This window comes from Acanthochromis polyacanthus, chromosome 7, assembly GCF_021347895.1.
Source record: "Acanthochromis polyacanthus isolate Apoly-LR-REF ecotype Palm Island chromosome 7, KAUST_Apoly_ChrSc, whole genome shotgun sequence".
Lineage (NCBI taxonomy): Eukaryota > Metazoa > Chordata > Actinopteri > Pomacentridae > Acanthochromis > Acanthochromis polyacanthus.
The window spans coordinates 18,017,025-18,034,377 of record NC_067119.1 but is presented as its reverse complement, the minus strand read 5'-3'; the positions used below and the strand labels follow the sequence as shown (position 1 = coordinate 18,034,377).

The window sequence follows — 17,353 nt, the reverse complement described above, 5'->3', positions numbered from 1 at the left end:
TCCTTTCTTCTCCTTCCTTTTTGGCTGAGTTGCCTCCCTTTCTTCCCCTTTTTCATGTCTCTTCATCCCAGCTGATTTCCTTTCTACTCAGTTCTGCCAATGTCAACATCTCAGATATTCAGAGTCTTGGGATACCATTTTGGCTCTGATTAGCACCCCCACTGGTTTGTGTGGAAGTGTTTGTCCAGATGTGCAGGAACTAATGTCTGTTGAATTGCGGCTGCATATCTCTGTGGCCAGGCCAAGTTTAGATGTTCCTAGTTCTGCTCTGGGGGGGAAAAAGGAACTTTAAAGGGTTTTTTTGGTTCAGTTGAAGGTTAACTTTGTGTGTGTGTGTGTGTGTGTGTGTGTGTGTGTGTGTGTGTGTGTGTGTGTGTGTGTGTGTGTGTGTGTGTGTGTGTGTGTGTGTGTGTGTGTGTGTGTGTGTGTGTGTGTGTGTGTGTGTGTGTGTGTGTCCCTATGTGAGTCTTCATTTACTTGTATGATTGAACAGTGCTGTGCAGACATTGGTAGGGTTGCAGGTGCATAAGTGTTTGAATGTGCGCTTCCTCTAAATGAAATATATTATCATGTTTCTACATGAAAAGTTTCCTCACCAAGTGCTTTGCAGCATTGAGAATTGTGCCGTTTGAAGATGGACAATGGCTCCATCCCCAGGCTCCAGGGCAGCTATAAAAACCCACAACAGTCATTTTGAAGTCGATTTCAGTCAGGCCTTTGTAGTCATTTTGAAATCTATCTGTATATTGAAAGTGCCTGCACGTTTGCGTTTTTGTGTGCGAGTATTTTTCTGGTGAACATACTAGTGTTTGAATTCCTTGTGATGTACACGTTCTCTCTCTCCAGGGTCTTCAGATCGGCACCAGGGAGCTGGAGGAGATGGGAGCTCAGTTCTGCATGGCCCTGCTGAGGCTCAAGAGGCTGACGGGGCTCCGCAACCACCAACACCTGCTGGATTTAGAGAGTGACATCATTGGGACACAGACTAAAGTGGCCAGGTCAGTAATGTGGAACATGCTGCAGAGTGACAGACATGCACACATAACAAAATGCTGAGAGATTCGCAGACACACCATACACAGATGTAGAGAAGTACAAACAGGTGACAAATTAAAGGAAAAACCTGAATGCTTGATTTGGCAGGGGAGAAGCATTTGACTGGCATGGTTTGGGTCCACGTGTCCTCTTAGAGGGAAGGGTCATTGCAGTGGTCATTTCTATCCTGTGATGAAACATGTCTATCCTGATGGGCTCTTCAAGATTATTGTAATGTCTAAAATATTGTAGAAGAATTGGTTGTAGTTGCTGTTGTTTTCTTTTGAACAAAAACACATATCTTTTGTTTTTATATTTTAATTTGTATCTATTATTTAGATTTCAAAAGGAAGTTATAATGTGTTTATTTTCTTATTTATTTTTACATTTTGCCTTTTGCCTTTATTGAAATCATGCACTGATCACTATCATACAAAGTTGTACTGAATGAGCACCTTTATCCTGTGATGAAACATTTCTCTCCTAATAGTGCTTTTTTGTAGGATAGTAATGCCTCCATTTAAAGGGCATGAGGGCTCATTGAATGGTTTGAGGAAAATGATGTAAATCATATCCTACAACACTCAGTCACCAGATCTCTACACAGTTGAACACCAGTGGCAGATTTTACAGTGATGTGTTCGATAGCGCCCTCTACCGTCACGTAAACACTAGATGAGGTGATGTATTTTGGAAGGATGGTGCTCAGAGTTCCAGAGACTTGTTGAACCAATGCCGAGGCATTGGCCCAACCCCAAATATTTTAAGCGGATTTTTGTTTAATTTGCCACTCATCTATGCTCTTTAATTTCATTGAAGCAAGAAAGCAGGCTTAAACTGCTGATGTCATAGGGGTTTTTTTTTATCCAAATTTCTGAACTTGTTGTTTCTCAGCATTGCCAATACATCTGTACCTCATGCAACCTTCTCAAAATATATGAGATTCAAAAAATGTTGCCATAAATTCTACCGGGAATACGGTAAAGCAGTTACAGACTTTCTTTTTTATCTGCACAAAACATCCTTAATGCTGCCAGATACATTCCCCTTGGTACTGATACTCAGCGGTGTGACTGTCACTCTGGCTCTCCTCTGAAGAGCTACTCAAGAAACAAATGAAGGCCTGCATTTATGCAGGGCTGCTGTGAGCATCATTGAAATTCTCTCAGTGATCATGTGTGATGAATATAATGAAAACTCTGGAGTGAGAGGGGAATGGGTATGAATAATTGTCAGTAGTGTTGGTATTTCTCTAAGATAAGAAATGAAACCTTTTTAGTATCTTTTTCTTTGTGTGTTTGTTTTTAATAAAAATAGCTACATCTACACAATGGAGTTTTCAGAGCCACGTTGAACACTTAATGGCACAGGAGTATACGATGTGGACTAAATGCCTGAATATTCAAAAAGTAGAAAATTAATATATTACTTAAATATTAGTGCCAGAGCTTGTCACTTCATTCACGGGATGGCAGCATTAACCATGCTGATAGTTTTTGGTTCTGATCTCACCAGTTTATCATGCTCTATCTTCACTTTTTGACGCTTTCTGCTTGAGTGTTCATCTAAAGTTTACCTTCTGTCCTATTTGTGTTGACAGTTTCATTACTTCATTATACACGTCTGTGACAAAGGAAAAGTAACTTTGTTTTCTCTATTTTTCATCTCATAAATCCCTGTGCAAAAATACGAAAAATTGAGTAATGCTCATAATAGAGAAATCAACCAAAGGCTCGAAAGAACTGGATTAGCCAATTTGTCAGAAAATAAATCAATCTTGGTGTCAGTTTTGGATTTTAATATGGAGATATGTCAGCTATTGTCTGATACCAGCTTCTTGATTGTGATAATCTGTTGCTTTTCTCTATTTTGTTCTATTTTCAATTAACGTGTGGTTAAGTAAGGCATCACAGGTGCTATGTGAGGCTCTGGGGGATTGCATTGTCTTTTTAGACTTTTACACTGCATAGACTAACCAGTTAAACTGTAGCTGTTACATTATTAAATCCTGAAATCAACCGCTATTTGCATTCCCACTTCAAAGATTTTTTTTTTCTGAATTCATTAAAAGCAGTAAGTAGAAGAATGGTGGCATCATCATCCTTTGCCATACAGGAAAAATGCTCAGGTAACAAGTTGATGAACCAATATTAAGTATTTATTAGTCATTTTTAGATTTTAAAGTGAACCAAATATAGATCATAATGGTCAAAAATAAGCAGGGTTCTAACTCTGAACTGAAGATCCAAACCTAAATACAGACCCATTCAAAAATGGTAGTTGCACAAAAGTTTTTTAAGACTTCATCCATATTTTACGGAATGACATCAGACAGTGAGCCAGCAGTACTCTTCTTCATCCCAAAAAATTCCCGCATACCTTCGTGCAGTATCTCAAATACCTCGATTGAAATGACCTGTTCATAAATATGAGGTCCACACAGATTAGATTGTATTTAGTCCAATACTGCCGATAAATTATTAAATGTGGCCAAACCCAAGCTGCAACCGCAAAGGTTATCTTCATTTCTTTTTATTTCAGAACATCAGTGTTCCCGCCTCCAAAGCTTTGTTAAAGCGGTTGATTCGCAAGAATGACTTTATACTCTAAAGCACTTAATGCTTACATCTCTTTCACTCTTTGTCTCTCAGTCTCTCTCTTACTAACCTACTCTACTCTCATATATTCATTTATCATTTATGTGTGTGATCATTAAGGGACTCCAAAAGTGTTCTCGTGTGTGTGTGTGTGTGTGTGTGTGTGTGTGTGTGTGTGTGTGTGTGTGTGTGTGTGTGTGTGTGTGTGTGTGTGTGTGTGTGTGTGTGTGTGTGTGTGTGTGTGTGTGTGTGTGTGTGTGTGTGTGTGTGCGTGTGCGTGTTTTCAAATGAACCCTTTGGGATTGGTTGCTCTCATCCCGGATTTATGGGTTTATGCGTGGGGCTCGGTATGGTACCACTTACCATTTAAAAGGTCATCACAACAATGATATTGTGGCCATTGGGAGGCGTCTGCAAATAACTTGGTGTCTCTGATACGGGCATGTGTTTGTTTTTGTGCGAGTTTAACAAAGACAAAATGAAAAAGGTATTAAGGCTGTCAAAGTGGAGGTTTATTTATACCAATATCAATGAAGGTAATTGGAGTTTTAACGTACATGTATGGAAATGTGTACTAAGGCAGACTGCATATAAAAGTAACTGCCACTGGTGGATACTGAAAATGTAACCCAAAGAAAGGAAAAATTGAGTTTGGTATTTCTATAATGGCCTGTAATGGTTGACACACAACTTTGAATATCTGTTTGGACAACATACTGTCCATCTACATCATTGCACACACACACACACACACACACACACACACACACACACACACACACACACACACACACACACACACACACACACACACACACACACATACATTACCTCAAACACACATTTACTGTACATACACTGACGCACTATTTCTCTGTATCTCGGTCTCTCTCATGCACTCACACTCTGGCGAGCTTGGTGGGAGATCATTCTCTGAGCCCCCTGATCGACTGTCTCCCTGGGATCACATTTCAGACCATTAACACCATTAAAAACCCACTAAAGCCACTAAAACCTCAAAGAACCAGCAACCATTTAACCATTAAGACCCATAGGAGAAAAAAACAGCCTCGCTGATCAGAGCCATCAAGCACCGTTTGTTAGCAGCCTTTATTTTTTTTTTCATGATTTTTAAAATACATGTTGATATTTGTAATATTGTTGTCGACTTGGTGTCTGTTGTTAGGAGGTTATTTCAACCAAAATATTGGCATTTTATTTATATCTGTTATTTAGAGCCGAAACAATTACTTGATTATTATGGACAGAAAATTAACCAGCAGCAATGTTTTTATTTTCAGGATGATTTTATTAGTCTTTATTTAAATAGCACAATAGAAATAGACAACGGGAAATATAGAAACAGGAGTAGGGCAGTGACGTGCAGTAAAGGTCGGGCTGACCGGGAATTGAACTGGAGATTCAGTTACTGGAGCATTTTAGCCAGTGTGCTGTGTGTCGCAACCACTCAGCCGTCGTGTCACAAACTGACTGTTTGGGTGACTGATGATTTAAGTCATCATCAAACAAAATTGCTTCACTTTTTTTTTCCAGCTTCTCATTTTTGATTTTGTAAACAGACGATAATTGATAATTATCAGTTAGTAATGAAAGTAATCATCAGCCCTACTGTTAATCTATTCACATATAAATGATTTCATGTTTCATATCATGACGCAGAACAAACATATGATGCTTTATCATTTATTTATTTTATTCACCCTTTAACCAAGAAATAGCTGATGGAGATAGAGGATCTCTTTTACAGAAGAGTCTTGGTCATGTTTGGTTGTGTTTTTGTGATTTTTAGAAATGGATTTCACAGCTGTACATGTTGAAGGACAGCCTCTGACAACCTTTTCCATGTCACTGACGTACAGTAAATGTCAGTTATCTGTGACACTTGTGTGAATGGCTTTATATTTTGTTATGCAGCAGCTGCCCCACTACCTATGTGATGGAGGAAGATGAGCCGTCCTTTCTGGAAGCGATAGACTACAGCGCAGAGAGCAACGATGAGGATGCAGAGCCTGAAAACGAGCACGCTGGTGAAGTTCACGAGCATCCCGATCACCTCGATCAGCTGTCGGACTCAGACACTAATCACAGGGACTAGTGCTGAGGTGTTCATCTCCTCCATACCTGGCTATTGGAGCTTATAACCAGCCAGTGCCTGGGTTGATAGCGTGTCTAAAATAAATACACAGGTGAAATAGTCAGAACCCACACGTCTCACTTTGACTGGTGAATAAATAGAATAGATTTACACCTGACCCTATTGTATAGACACTTAATAATGGTACGAGGTGCTCTCCTCCCAGATGGATTTGTTTTGTTGGAGTTGACCTGTCGCTCCTGTACTCCACCTGCCTTTCACTTCTGATGGACTGACAATAGGCACAGTAAAAATCAGGATGTATTTCAATGAATGTTTCCACCTTTCACCACTATACTATAACCTCCATGAGCTGTAAACCTTGACCTCAGACACCATATAGCCTCTGAGATTCACATATAGCTATCCAGAGCTGCAAACAGCAGGTACCGCCGATGCTTAACTTGAACCCTTGTTCACTTGTCCTTTTTCCAAAGTCAATCTTACAATGAAGCGACTTTCCAGAGCTGAGCTAGTGTTACAGAGCCAGTGGCTTCTGTAGTGTTTGAGCCTCCTCTCAACTGTGACACTGTTTGATGAAAACACTTGTCCAGCTGATGGAGGGGAAACTGGATCTCCCCCACCGACGAGCTTAGAGATCCAACCCACCTGCCTTCTTATTTCCTTTATTCAGTCTTACCCTGCACTTTAACTTTATACTCCTGTAGTTGGTTTAGGACTTCCTTGCTTCCCTCCTTCTTTGCTTCTCTGTTTTTATTTCCCCAACAAGCCAAGGTATCTGTGTCTAAATGGGATGCAGGGACGACCAAACAGCTATCATCCCAAGCGTCTCATGCAGAAAAACCGACTCAGATGTTACCACACTTGAGCTGTGACCTCACTTCCGCTCCTCTGTAACGCCTCCCTCTTTGGCCACAGTGCTAATGGTCCGATCACCCATGAGCTGTTTGCCTTGCTTTATCCAAAACAGAAACTGTTTATATCACACAAATGTAGAATGTTCACGTCTTTATGACAGACCTTGTACAATGCAGATGTAAACACCACAAACTAACACAGGTTTGAGTTCCTTTATCATCACGCACAACCATGAAACATTTTAAAAGAATGTATAATATCAACGTGCACTCTTGGTGTTTTCGTTGTTTTTAAAAATAGTATTATAAAGCTGTAATGAACAAGACGCATGAGCCGCAGAGAGCAGGAAACCCTGCTGCACCTTGGACAAACACAGTACATTTAAAATAAACGCAAACCAACTGAACAAGAGTCACTTTACATGTCACAGTTTGCAAACCTCAACTTCAGTCACCTCAGTAGTTTTAAGTTCTCAGAGTCAGAGTAGTGCTTTAAAAGTTATACTGGAATTTTGTTTCCTTTTAATCCTTCCCTCCTGTGTGTACATTTTGTGGATTTACTTAGGAGAGACCCATGCATAAAAACAGATGGTGCTGTGTATCAAGAGTATAAAATGGGTTGTTTTCTTTCTCCATTTATGGAGATGAGGTATGTTTCTGTTGCATTTGTACATATAGCGCATGGCTCTTTTTTTAATTTATTGAATATTGTTTCTGGGATGCATCCTGTATGTATGCGAGTCATTTTCAGTGTGTGTGTGTGTGTGTGTGTGTGCGTGCAGGAGTTTAAGTTATTCCATTATTCAGCTCAGCTAATGCTCTTAAAGTGTGTTTCTTCTTTCAATTTGATTATCCACTCTCACTCTCCTTCACTCTCCCCAATAATTTTCTCTCTCTCCTTCCTTCTAAATCCCTTTCGCTCCTCGTTTTATGTCTTTCTCTCAGCTCTACTTCCTTTCAAATTTTGCTCATGAACATCTTAGAAACCCAGCGACAGTGTTGTGCTGGGTGCATGTTTGTGTGTGTGAGGGATACACAATGTGTAATGTATGTGGAAATCATGTCAGTACAACATGACAACTGTGTATGCTGTTCTGTTTATCTCTGTAGCAGTTTATGTTGACACAACACTGGGCTACTTTTGTTTTGTTTGAAGGTAAACAAGTGGAGATAGCAGCTCATATTAAGTTGATTGTAATGCAGAAAATTGAAGCTCAGAATGAAGACATGGGAAATAAAATGTGAATATAGTTAACTGCTGTACTTCATTTGTTTTTCTTGCCACATATTGAAGAATACAACATGCTTTCCAACACCGATGCCTCAACACGTGTCAGTAAGCCTCGGCTGAATAAACATTAAATTCACACAGCATTTGTCCTCATGAAGACGATTTTCCTCAAAACTGAGTAAAGCAGCTGTAATGGATCCTAGCAGAGTTATTGTTGTGATTGGCAGACCAAACCAGATGGGGAAAACATTTTTACAATATATTTTCTTTGAACCTTTGTGCTCTCTCAGAGACAAATATTTTTTTGGGCTTGATGTCTTTGTCAGATAATGGTTCAGATAACTGAATTAAAGAGGCTCTTTTCAAACAAATTATATGTTTTCAATGCACCATGTAATTGAATCCTTCTAATCAGCCTGTGACAAAATGCTGGCTTGTTTATCATACATCTATTAGGGGATTCATTTGTTTTCTATCTTCAAATCGTTATGAAACGGGATATCGTATGTACATTCGAAGCACCGTTGGTTGCTGTCGTTTTTATTCCTGTCCACACTGAAAAGATTTGCTTTCTAAATCCACAATCCTCATTCTGTGCGGGAAATGATTTCAAAGTTCAACACTGTTAATATGAGACTTCAGTTGGCTGAGTTTGACAAATTAACAGGGTATCTTTCAGAGTGTAAACACAGAAACACTGTCTGTGGAAACAGAGGAAGATTTGCTGAAAAAACAAAGTCATTTTGGAAGATATCCCCTCAGACTGCTCAAACATATTAGCTTCTGCTGTATTTTAGAAAGCATTTTTATTTCCCGTCTTTCAGACTGGGATCAGATTAGAAGGGGATTTTATTCACAGCCATTATGGATGGGAGCAACAATGACAGCCACCAATAACTCTTTCAGTGTTCATGTCTGCATGTGAGCATTGATTAAGACCAGACTTTTTAAATGATTAAATGTAAACCTACATCTTAATTCCATCCCATATACAGCCACACAGAGTGTTTGCTGTCAGAAGCTGAGTGACATTAGTGGACTTCATCTTTTAAAACAAGTAGAAATTTTCGCATCTGTGAATCTAAACAGATCTGTTTCAAGGTCAACAACTTTTTGACTCCCTCCAAGCATGTTCAAAGATACAGCATTTAAAATATTTTTGCTTTGGATATTAATATGTGGCTGGTTTGATTTTTCATTTGAAAAAAAACACAAATGTACCTTGAAACTGCCTGAAAGCTGGATGTTTTTTGCTATCATTTGGCAAAAAAAACCTACTAAACTTTTCAGCAGTTCAAGCAGTTTGTCGAAGGAATCTACATTTCTACACCTCCTCTTTGTTTTCAGTTTTTAAAAAAGTAAAGCGATGATAGGAGGCTTTAAGCAGAGGAAGGTGAAAACAGCTTTCTGTCATACATACAATATACCAGACTGAGGCTCAAACATAAAAAAAGTCAATTTTTATTCTTATATCTTTATTGATTCTCCCCAGTATTTCTCAGCAGCCTAACTTTAGAGATATTGTGTTTTACAGATGAACGTTAATGTTAGACAGCCTCACAGATGAATATCTATCTATCTATCTATCTATCTATCATGTATCTATCCATCTATCCATCTATCTATCTATCATCTATCAATCTATCTATCTTTTGTCAGATGCATTTTTGAAGGTGATAAAAAGATATTTCAGAAGCCGCATTTTTGAAAGAGGAGGTTTTGAAAATCTGATGATGTAATGCTTTGTTCTCATTCAGCCTCTTGGAGCACTGCAGCTTCTCAATTCACTCTTGAGGGCTGGAAAAATGAATATATTTTTAGACAGAAGCCATCAGTAGTAACAAAATTGCCAAAAAGTGACTCATCTTCTTGCAGTTTCCATCGACACGACAACACGAACCTGACAATTAACCTGCCACACATTTAACATCCCAGTTATCAGCACCACTACCTGGTCAAGTCTCCACAGCACTGCTTGGCGTCAGTTTGGTTCCAGTTGATTTATTTCTGGGCTAATAGAGCATAAGTAGCCACTCAATCACTGCATGTCAGTGGCACAGTTGTATAAGCATTTGTTTAGCAATGTACCTCCGCTGCTTAAGTGCCCCGAGTAACCTAATCTTCAGCTTCAGAGGAAATGAACATGGTGAATAACGGGGTGACAAAGAGCCAGTGCAAATATCCTGAAAATACGAATTGTATGATGCTGAATGTAATTGCATAGAAGTGGACAGAAAGATGCAAAGAGGAGAGGAAAGTCGAGGCAGAGAGGAGAGAGAGAGTGAAAGCAGCAGAAAAGCAGAGAGGAGGACGAGAGGAATTTGGAGAGGTGGACGAGAATGTTAATCTGAGGAAGGCAGCGTGGAGAGAGAAAAGCTCTTTTCCTCTCTAAGCCCCACGCCCTCACTTCCTGTCCCTGCTGTCAATCAGAGCAGCTGAAGTGCATCAGACAAAAGCTCCCCCTCCTCCTCACCCCAACTTCCTCACCACCACCACCATCCAACCAATTAACCAGCTTGGTCAAAAATGTGAGTCTTGCACGGGGTCTGAACCGCTCCTGCAGGTTTCTCATGTTCATCAGAGACCCCTAATTAGAAATCTCTCTCTCTCTCTCTCTCTCTCTCTCTCTCTCTCTCTCTCTCTCTCTCTCTCTCTCTCTCTCTCTCTCTCTCTCTCTCCATCTCATGCATTCACGCCGGCTCCGTGCCCAAACTCCATCCTCACACTGACGAGCTTATTTCTGTAGTCTAAGTGTGGCTCTGTGGGCCTCTAATAGTGTAGCCAATTAGTGCCAGAGTCCGACTTGGCGGCTTTGCTAACTCACTGGTGGTCCCACTGAGGGACAGAATGGCTCCCCTGAAAAGGTACAAGTCCACAAAGAAGGGCCTGACAAAGACGTGTGTGTATAGACTGCATGTCACTGCAGCACACACGGACAGGATCTGAGAGTGTGTGTGTGTGTGTGTGTGACCTCATTGTAATTCAGCATCAGAAGTCCTCAATAAAAAGTAAAGCAGTATAAGCTGCTACACATTATGATATGAGGAAGTGCTTTTGAGGATGGTTGAATGGTTAAAAATGGTGCCTCTTCAGCACTGAACTGGTACTTCATTCAAACACACATTCAGTGTTTGAGCCTGACACCAACCAGCCAAGGTAATTTTGGCAACCAATCGGAACTATGTTTTACCTCATGAAGTTATTTGTAAGCATTTCTCAAAGCAAGCCTGCAAAGTGTGTCATGGAAGAACAAACAAAAATCATCTCATTTCAATCGTTTTTCATTTTTGTTCCCTTTCTATGATAAAATAGAACTCAAAAATCAGTTCAAGATAAATGTGACCAAGAGAGCAGCATGTCTCCTCCTCCTACTTTCTCTTTGGACACACCTCTGTTTTCAGTGTTTCTACCTGATTGGCCACAAGCAAATGGTCCTTCCAATATGAGCTGTGTTCAGCTCAAGGTTCCTCCTGGTAAGACAGTTTTTCCTTGCCCCTGCCACCTTTGTGCTGCTCTAAGGGGTTCAGGCTCTTGGTTATAAAAAGCGACAATTTTGATTGTTATTGGCCCTATAGAAAAAAATGTAATAGAATTTAGGTAAGCCATTGCTACAAAAATAATAACAAAAAAAATAGTGAATGCAAATGTGCAATTTCTTTGAGTTTAATGTCTCGACCAGGAGCCTGATGCAAAGTTTTGTTGTAACGTCTGTAGTTCAGTGCAGGTACATTTATGAGAACTGCCGATACAAAACATTTTGAACTGTTCACCTGTCTTGCAACAGAAATTACACACTTTTCCCCACATTTCCAGCATAAACACATCATTCATTACGTGGGCTTTTATCTGCTCCATAACTGTGATTGGTAGCACTTCTTGCAGCTTCAAACCTCCAAAGAGCATTTCCATTTGTGGTCCACCCATAGATAGTCCATAGTTCTACCTGACCCCAATCATCTTTGTAGCTTTCTTCATGTTGAGTTTTAAAAAGATCAAAAGAACAAAAACAGAACATAACAAAAGTGTAAAGTCAAAGTCAATGGCAATGTGCAAAACCTTAAAGTATTTTATATAACCAGCTGTAAGACAAATGAACTGACATTAGCAGTCAACTGTACAATCTGAACTTATCTAGTTTAGCCTTTTTTGCCGAACTGCATTTTAATAAATGCAGAATCTTTCATCTATAAGACATAAAAGACAACCAAAAAAAATGTATACCTCCAGCAAACCGAGTGCCACAGATGGCAGGGTTCTCGCCAGCGCATTTCAGCGTAACGGCAGTTTAAAAGATTACGCTGTGATTAGGGCCGCTACGCTGCCTTTCAAGTTGTGGTATCGTGTTTTGAGCACATTTGCTTGCATAATATTTCCATATTTATGTGAGAAAACTTCTTTATTGGGGCAGTTGGCGCTGTGAAAGAGAGTTATTTTGACAGATAATGCCATGTGCGTTCGTTTTTATCGACTGGGTGCCTATCTAGGTTAATTTATGTCTCCCCACCTCAGCCGTACTTTCCTGTCGATTGACCCATTCCTGTCTAAAATTAAGAGTCGCTTCCAATCTCGGGGTTACAATTAGCATGTCTCGGTTGTTTCCGTGATGCCATGTATGGTGAATCGTAACCTAAATCACGAACATTTGGAGCATCTGCGTGACGCTCATTGACTGACATCTGGGCCGGCCGCTCGTGAGATTTAATGAAGGGTATTGCGCATGCGCATAGCATCGGGCCGTCCCTGCCGTTACGCTGTAAAAAAACCCTGGCGAGAACCCTGGACGGTATCTCTCACGAGATCACGGGTGGCTAGCTGTGATTGTGTTCTTGTAAAGTCCTGCGTGCATCTACGAACATAATAGTCCAAATATGGTGGGTTTTGTTCTCTTGTGTGTGTGTGTGTGTGTGTGTGTGAGAGAGTAAAGAACAGACTGACAGACGACAGCTTGGCGCAGATAACAGATGCAAACACATCATGTTAAAATCAAAATGCCCTGCAAACATTTTCACAGCGCCTCACGTGGACCTGCTTTCAGTTTTGCATATCAATAGTCCTAGATAGTAGACACACACACACACACACACACACACACACACACACACACACACACACACACACACACACACACACATAGACATAGACATAATTGGTTATGTAGGGAGCCGAGCCAACTTGCACCTCTCGTTGCCGTGGTAACCAGAGAGACTGATTTTTCTAGAAGCACTTACTCACATCCCGTCTGTTATTCACTTGTTTGTTCATTCATTCCTCCTTTTAGCCTCCTTTTATACAACACTCTCTTCCTCTCTCTGCCTCTCTCTCTGGGCGCTTTTCAGCCCATTTCCATTCCCACCTCTCCTCCAATAAGATGCCCTCTTGGCATGCATATGCAAACGAGGCAGACTTGAAACCAATCAAAAAGAATTGAATAACGAACAGCTTTGTGTCCTCAGCTGTTGGACACGGAGATAGTGGCTCAGACCCGCTGACAGAACATCTAAGCGGCTATAATGTCTGTATAATTTACCTCTGACAGAGGAGCAAAGAGTGTGTTTCTTTTCTCATGGTGGAGATCAAGCTGCAGACAGCCAGCTTTGTTTACCTGTTTTATCAGCACAAAAGAGACTGATTTAATGATTTCATCTGTATGAGTTGGCCCTTCTGTTTACTTAAAACCCAAACACTGCTTCACCACCTTCTCGCTTCTTTTCACTTCTCATCTTCTCCCCCCACTCGCCGTCCCCACAGCTCTCTCCAGGGTGTATCAGGTTATCATTGGCCAACAAAGCAGGAAACAGGAAGTATATAGTGCTCCATAGACAGAACTCTGGAGATGCCAGATGGACACACACACACGCACACACGCACGCACACACACACACACACACACACGCACACACACACACTTACTTTTACACACACTTTTACACCAAATAACCTTGCAGTGAACAAGCACAAATGTTTGGAAAGTAAATTAAAGCTCCAGTGCTGCATATCAAGTATAAACAGATTGTTGTGTACAAAAATCAAGGAAGAATTTAACGAAATGGAGTCTTGTGTTTGTACTGTTTACATATGAATAATTAAAATTGTGCAAAACTAAACATGAATCCAGGTTCATTCAAGATTTGGTTCATTCTTTCAGTGAATTAGACAGCAAGTGTGAATTGGAATATATCTCTCAGAGTATGGTGTAGATTCGACTCTGTAATGTTTTCATGTCGACCTACACGTGCAGGATTTTAGAGGAAACAATCCCAGATAAACGTATTCTACCTGCCCAAAACAACTGACCTGCATCTTATTTACAGGCAAGGCACAATGTGTTTGAAATTAAAGCAATGCTGGAGCAAGACTGAATACACAAATAGAGGCAATTAGAGAGAAATCACGGTGCAATAAACATGGAAATGTAGAGAGTAAAGAGTAAAAATGAGAGGAAAATAATGAAATAGGAGAGTCAGGCATTTGGATGGAAGTAAAAAACAGAGGAGAAAAGATGCTGAGAAGGAGAGGAGAGATGAACGGACAGCCTTACACTCTTGTGTCAGCTTTCTGTCAGAGTGAGAGGGAGACTGTGAAAGAAAAGAAAGACAGAGAGACAGCGAGTGCTGATAGACCTGTGTCAGCGTCCAGTCAGACCCCAGACCAAGGCGACTTGGAGACGTCGATGGCTGGACGCCAGCAAGGTCAACAGCCTTTAACCTTCAGCTTAACATGGGGACTTACTACACACTAAACACACTGTGCATATGCAGGCATAAAAGACACATAAAGCATGTTAAGTTCATGGGACGCCAGCACAGAGACAGCACAGAGGTGATGGTGAAGCAGAGAGTGAGCGGTGATGATAGATCCAGAGAGAGAAACTCACAGACAGACTGGCACACACACCGTCTCAAGAGTGTAATTAATATGTAAGTTAAAGTATGTCTGCAGCGGTCTCTCTGCATACCACTCTCTCTGTACCCACGTATTTGTTTTTTTACTACAGTGGCCCTGAGAAATCAATGCGCTGCAGCTAAATAGCATAATGCAACTAGACGGAATAAAAGCCGATGAAAGAAACAGCCCCACCAGTTTACATGCGACATAATATCTCCCAAAACACTTAAATATTAACAGAACAACCAGACATAGAAACAAATTCTGCACGCAAATAGTGAAAACACATGTAATGGTCTTGGCATGATACAGGTATGTTAGCGCAATTAAACTGATCCAAATCTGAGGGGTTTAGGGGTCATTTAATTGGATTATATTTCAACTTTATGTTTTTCTTACTGTGGAACATTGTAATGTTATGAGCAAGCCAGCACTAATTCCTGAGCTTAACACGGTTACAGAGTGTTCTAGTCATACAAAAGATCTTTTCTCAGTTTTGTTAGATTTTTCTCTGTTTATTTTTGCTCTCGTATAAGCTCTGAGTCTTGCTTTATTGCCGTGCTTTGTGACGTTTTACTAATTGCGCTTTCTGTTGTCAAAGTGCCTGTTTTTCCTGATGGCTTTTAGGAAGGTAAAAAGTAGTTTTTGGACATTAATATTTTAGGACTAACAGTGATGCATTAGAGGTCCAGTAGCATGTTTATGAGGCGCTGTGTTGTGGTGTTGCATCTTAATAGTTGCAGATAAAACAAGTGAGCTATTTGTAGATCGGAAGTCCAGTCCAGAGCAATTACTGAAAAAAGAGTGACTTGGTTTACGGAATATGTTTTTGTTTATTGCCTTCAAAAAATATAGTATAAATTATGTAAATTGCACTAGATCAAGTAAGGGAATGTGCAGAATGTTTTTATGTATTATACAGTAATTAAATGTACTAAATATTAAAGAAAAAATGTAAATTAATATAAAATAATTAGGACGTTTTAGCGCATGGTAATTGAATACAGTCAACACTAAAAGCACTTCACTTCAACATAATCTATTACTATTAATATTAAAGTCAGAGGTAACTATAAACACTTGACATATGTTTAAACAACATATAATATTTATGTTTTCATAAGAAACCTGAATCAAATAACGCTGAACACTGATAAATAATGCTGAGGAAAATAACTTTATGTGCAACCAATGTACATTTTTTGATATAAATCTCACTGAGCTGGTTATAAAATATGAATCCCAACACAAACAAACCAGTTTTCCTCATCCTTAAAGTCCTGTAAATCATACTACATCTCATCTTTGTCAGTTTTTCAAGCAAGTTTTCTAAGCAGGTGTTTTCTTTGCCTACTTCTGGGTCTTAGATGAAGAGAGTCGTGATTGTATTGGTGCCTTTTGCCGAACAGTTATAAGAGACATCACCGAGCTCTCTACATTCAGAAACAAACTTAAAAACAAACTTACAAAAATGAAATTTAATGTAAGCTTTTTAAATTTTGGGGGTAAGTTTTACAAGAGAAAACATTTAAACAATTGAGATTAAGTTGTTGGTTACATGGATGTGTGTCTGGTAAACCTTCCAGCTCTGCTAAAGATCTCAGTCTCCTGGAACATTCGTCTGCAGACCATATTCCCCACATTTACACACTAAAAGGGAGGTGTGCTAGCCTAGCCGCGCTAGACAACCCACGGCAACAAATTTAATTCTCTGCCACGGTGGGTCTAGTTACCCTCCATAAGGCTCGAGGCTGGATTCTCCTAAAACTGGCCGGACGAATCACCATGAAGTGTAGAGTCAGAAGGCAGGCGTAACTGACGACAGAGGCGCGACGATTCTGACAGAAACAACCGGAAACAACTAGCCTAGCCGCGCTAGACAACCCACGGCAACGAATTTAATTCTCTGCCAGGGTCGACAACAAAAACGACAACAGTCGTTGAGCTCCATTAGCACCGACTCTGAATAATCTTTCTGTAATATACTTGAGCTTCACCCATTGACTGTATAAATAAGGCTTCACCGAACTACCGCATCCTCTGATTTCCGGCGCTCTAGGAGCCTATTTGTTGCGCTGATTGGTTGTATACCTACCCAATTGCTGCAGAGTGATTTGATAGACAACCTTTTAGCCCGCCTCCTTCCCTGTCGAGCGTGCCTAGACCCTTTGTGCCGTCAGAAACATGGGTGTAGCGTGGCTAGGCTAGAGGTGTGCAGCAGATACCAGAAATAATTTCCATGTATTCAAACTGCTAAAACTGAAATACACTCAGTTTAGTTGCTCATTTTCTAACCACTGACAGGTTGTCAACTGTGACTCTAACATTCTGCATGAACTTTCTGCAAATCTATGTTCTAATTAAATAGTCAGCTTGAAGTATGTTGTTGTTGTCCTTCATGAGTGTTGTCCTGCTGAAGATATTTTCTTCATTTGTTTCGTTTTGCACGTTTGCTTTAGCTGCAGTGCAATGAGCTCTCAAGGACATCTGACTGCATTTCTGCATCTAAAAAGTTGACTTAAGTGCAACGAACAAAAATCACTAAATCAATTTTTATACACTCCTTTATCTGTATGCATGTGCTTGTGTTTTGTTCTTCACCTGAGAGGTAATCTGCAGTGAAGAGATGGAT

General features: G+C 40.2%; 1 protein-coding gene across 4 annotated transcripts in view; it reads left to right on the top strand.

Annotated features, from left to right (window-relative positions):
• Positions 1-7,860, top strand: part of agtpbp1 (ATP/GTP binding carboxypeptidase 1) — a 31,140-nt gene extending 23,280 nt beyond the window's left edge. For 2 of the 4 annotated variants that reach the window (XM_022199097.2, XM_022199094.2), the window contains 2 exons: positions 847-998; positions 5,571-7,860. In XM_022199097.2, the coding sequence (XP_022054789.2) occupies positions 847-998; positions 5,571-5,748 (330 nt within the window). In that variant the 3' untranslated portion in view covers positions 5,749-7,860. Of the gene's footprint in view, positions 1-846; positions 999-5,567 lie in introns of all 4 variants that reach the window. The other 2 variants (XM_022199093.2, XM_022199096.2) reach the window with 1 other exon arrangement.
• Positions 7,861-17,353: the final 9,493 nt, after the last annotated feature.